Consider the following 4398-nt stretch of genomic DNA (forward strand, 5'->3'; position numbering starts at 1 on the left):
ATGTATCTGTGGTCCTAAGTTATAGAAAGTTTATTTAGTATAAAAAAGAATTATTTTTTTCTACGAAAAAGACAATAAAATCATTTCAACTTTGAGTATTTGATCGGTGGATGATCCGTCACAATCATAAATTTTGTTCAATCACTCTCTATTTTTCTATCTTCTGATCCAGCGAAAAGAGGTTCCTTCTTACCCACACCGCTAGAAGTGTATGTACTTTAGAGAAAGTGGATCTGCCATTGTAACTGCTAGCTTCCTTACAGAGACAGATTGAAAGAGAAACTTATTAGTGAACAGCCATGGAATCCCCATAATTCTTCTTAACCGACTACTGCAGAACCAACCACCTTTATAAAATGGTATGTGCAAACTCATTTCCAAATTTAATACCTTTTAAACAATTGAAACAATGTCTCTTTTCTGGAGGAACAGAGAACAAAGCCCATGTGATTTCTAGAATCTCTCTCCTTATATATGTTCTTCCACTCATATAAATCAAACTGCAGTCCTACCTTCCCCAACTCACTCCACTCTGTCTTCCGTCTTTGTCTCTGCCTTTCTTTTTTTCAGAAACCCAGAAAACAGAGATGGGTAATGGACAATTGCATGGTTCATGTTGTGTTGTTGTGGTTCTGTTCTTGGTGTTCTGTTCATATCCTGGTCTGGTAAGGAGCAGAGAGGAAATTCAGAGCAAGATAAGCAGAAGACCCAATTGGAGAGAACCAGTTATGGGAAAGTGTAATCTGTTTGAAGGCAGTTGGGTAATGGATGAATCTTACCCTCTCTATGATTCAGTTTCTTGTCCCTTCATACGCAAGGAATTCGATTGCCAGAAGTATGGCCGCCCTGATCATCTCTACCTCAAATACAGATGGAAACCAACCCAGTGTGACCTACCAAGGCAAGTCTCTCTCTCTCTCTCTGCCTCTGTGATCTGGGTTAATTAATTGGCAACTCAATTTATGTGAGGTAACTGTAGATAATGCAAATGTAATAGGTGAAGCAAATCTTTTAAGGGAAGCTTTTCTCTTCGGTGGTTTAAGTGAAGACAAATCTCCTCTCAGTGGTGGTGATTTGTGATTTGGACTCCTATGTTATCATTGAGAAACACCCCTTAGTCTAATCTTTTCATGTGATGTGTTTGGTGAAATTTGACTTGTGAAGGCAAGTAGAAGTCCGTGACTAGTCTCTCCCATAGCTCCAATTATGGATTGGAAATCGGGTTCTCTAATAATCTTATATTCTCTCCATCACACATTTAGGAAGAAGATATACCTCTGAATATTGATAAGATATATCTCTATAAATATATGATGGTAAGATCAGAATAGGGTTAATTGAAGAATCGAACTCAATTTAATTGGTTGTGACTTGTGAATGGCTTTGGATTTACTACCCATTTGGGAGTATAGGGGTTATTTGCGTTAAGCAAACAGATCTAAGCTATACATGGGGCCATAGGTCCAACGTAGTTTAGAGGAAGGACCTACATCTCAAGTCTGAATTCAGATATGTGCTCTCCTTATACCTCTTCACCACACATTTAGGAGGAAGGCCAACTTTTGAGCACGGACAAGGTGAACCAAAGGTGAGCTCATGCTAAAAATGTGGCGGAGGAGTTTGAGGAGAGCATAATTTTCTACCTGCAAGGGTAGAGCTAGGATCCTGTCTCTACATCGCATGGTCGGCTTAGACCGATCCCCCTTGCTCCTCTTAAATAGCTAGTATTTGGGGTTCTTACATAGCATCCACTGCATTTACAGCACATTGCAAGTTATATCCAACAGTTTTGAGTTGAGTTTTTTCAGTTATTTGTTCAATTGACAAAAAAAAAAAAAAAAAAAAAAAAAGGAATTATAGGAGTTATTTGTTTAGACTAGGAGTGCAGTCGTAGACAAGTTCGGTTCTTGAAACTTTACACTCACCTTTCTTTATCACACATTTAAGAGGGGAGTCTACCTTATCCATATTAGGTAAGCCCCTTCCCAAATGTGTAGTAAAGAAATATAAAAATAGTTTTATCATAAATAGAGGATTCTAATTCATCCTAGACAATGAGAAAAATATTCAATGACTTCAACTAAATAATCATTATCATTTTATTAGGATAAATCAAAATCTATCTGTGTATTTCTTATATTCTCCCCCATAGAGAACTTCTTTTCTTATGTTGCTGCCTATTATTATTGATTAGCTTCTACATGTCATGTGATTGAAATAATATTCTTCACCATAGTTATAATAATTCTTGCATATTAATGTCTATTCATGTTTTATCATTCATCATTAAGACCATCTCTCTCAACTCCATGTTGGGGGTAAGGGGGGGGGGTCTGTGAGGTGTAAAATGACAAATATTCAAACTCAATACCTCCTTGATCTTACTGCCCTAGATAAGGATTGTACCTCTTGCCAAAAGCACATACACCGACCCATTGATTCACTTGACTTTTCAATAGGCCAAAGCGATCCACCAAGCTAACTCACCAGGTTCTTAAACATTTATATATAGAGCCGGTTTAAGTGCATCTTCCTAAACCTCAAGGAGGGTAGCTCATATACATATGAAAAAAGTCTCGAATCCAAAGAGATTTGAACTCTTAACCTCTTACTTATGAGAAAACATTAGTATTCAAAATTTTCATTTTAATTCATGATGAAACAGATTTGATGGTGAAGATTTCTTGAGGAGATTTAAGGGGAAGAGTATCATGTTTGTTGGGGACTCAGTGAGTCTCAATCACTGGGAGTCACTCATTTGCCTACTTCATGCTGCAGTGCCCCAAAGTAGTATTACTCAAGAGTTTGCAGATCCCATCTCTACCTTGATATTTCAGGTTAGTCACTTCATGTTGTTAAGACGTCTTATGATATGTTTTTGAGTATGGGATAAGTTAAAGAACTTGATTTAATGTGTTCCATTAGTTTTAAATATTTTGACATTTCGATAGATTTGGGATCCTCTACCCCTGAGTGTAGAGGACTGTGCTCTCCTCATAATTTTCTATCACATGTTTTAAGAGTGGGCCCACCGTTGATTGTTCTCATTAGTGTTTGATAGAGGGGTGTGAGGGTTCTTTCTCAAATCCTCTTGACCCTGCAGGTAGAGGATCTGGATTCTTCTTCATCAAGTATTTAACAATTAATTTTACAGGAGTACAATGTAACATTGAAGTTGATGAATTCTCACTACCTAGTAGATATTGAGGAAGAAAACATTGGTCGAGTTCTAAATCTTGATTCAATAAAGAGTGGTGAAATATGGAAAGAAATGGATGTTTTGGTCTTCAATAGTTGGCTATGGTGGTATCGAAGAGGAACTGGACAACCGTACGTATGAATCATGATCACATTGAACTCTAATATCCATAAAGATCAAGAATTTAATCACTTGCTACTAATGAAAGAATGGAATGTTCTTGTTTGTGATGCAGATGGGATTATATCAAAGTGGGGAATATGACTTTCAAAGATATGAATCGTATGGTTGCCTTCAAGAGAGCATTAACAACTTGGGCTAACTGGGTTGACTCAGTGGTTGACACAACCAAAACCAAAGTCTTTTTTCAGGGCATCTCTCCATCCCATTACAAGTAAGCATGTAAAACAAACCGGTTCAATAATTGAACCACCATACTGAACCACGATTTGCTGGCTTATAAATTTTATAACTCGATATCTTGTTTGCATGTTTCAGTGGCGCAGATTGGAATCAGCCAGAAGTAAAGAATTGTTTTGGGCAAACGAAACCTTTTAATGGATCAACATACCCTGGTGGTTCACCCGAAGCAAGAGTAGTGTTGAACCAAGTGTTGAGTAAAATGTTGAAGCCGGTTTATTTGCTTGACATAACGGTTCTATCACAATTGAGAAAAGATGGACATCCAAGTAGTTATAATGGCTTGAGGGGTATGGATTGTACTCACTGGTGTGTTGCTGGAGTTCCTGATACTTGGAACCAGATTCTATATGCAATTCTTATAGATTATGTCCTCAACTTTTAAATTAGGGTTTTTACAAGGAGTAGAAAGCTTATTCATTAATAAAACATTAGTGGAATAGTTTGTCTGATAGAATTATTGGCTAAGTCAAATCATTTAACATTGCTAACCATGTTCAGTTGTTTGCTGAGAATATTTCCTAAGGATTACTGATTTACATCCCCTCCGAATTGCTATATTTATCTCATTTTATATGGTTATGTTTTTCATTTCTTGTGTTGATCTTGCATTACTAAGCCGGATCCTCTACATCAACAGGTAGAGCATTGTACTCCCCTCACACTTTCCACTACATGTTTAGGAGGAAGGCACACTTTACGGTCCACTTATGACCCACTTATTACTATAAGAGCTGCAATAAGGCTAGGTGTGGCTAGGCTTGTTTAGATTGTAACCC

At 37.3% G+C, this 4398-nt stretch overlaps 1 protein-coding gene across 1 annotated transcript; it reads left to right on the plus strand.

Annotated features, from left to right (window-relative positions):
- Positions 1–204: 204 nt before the first annotated feature.
- On the plus strand, positions 205–4159 carry LOC148999135 (protein trichome birefringence-like 38). Its single transcript, XM_089141438.1, has 5 exons — positions 205–901; positions 2666–2837; positions 3155–3330; positions 3435–3593; positions 3698–4159. Exons 1-5 carry the CDS (start codon positions 588–590, stop codon positions 4002–4004), a joined length of 1128 nt encoding a protein of 375 aa, XP_088997564.1. The 5' UTR covers positions 205–587; the 3' UTR covers positions 4005–4159.
- The last annotated feature ends 239 nt before the right edge of the window (positions 4160–4398 follow it).

Source organism: Hakea prostrata, unplaced genomic scaffold (assembly GCF_041222555.1).
Source record: "Hakea prostrata isolate BN-2017 unplaced genomic scaffold, UWA_Hpros_2 contig_35, whole genome shotgun sequence".
NCBI lineage: Eukaryota > Viridiplantae > Streptophyta > Magnoliopsida > Proteales > Proteaceae > Hakea > Hakea prostrata.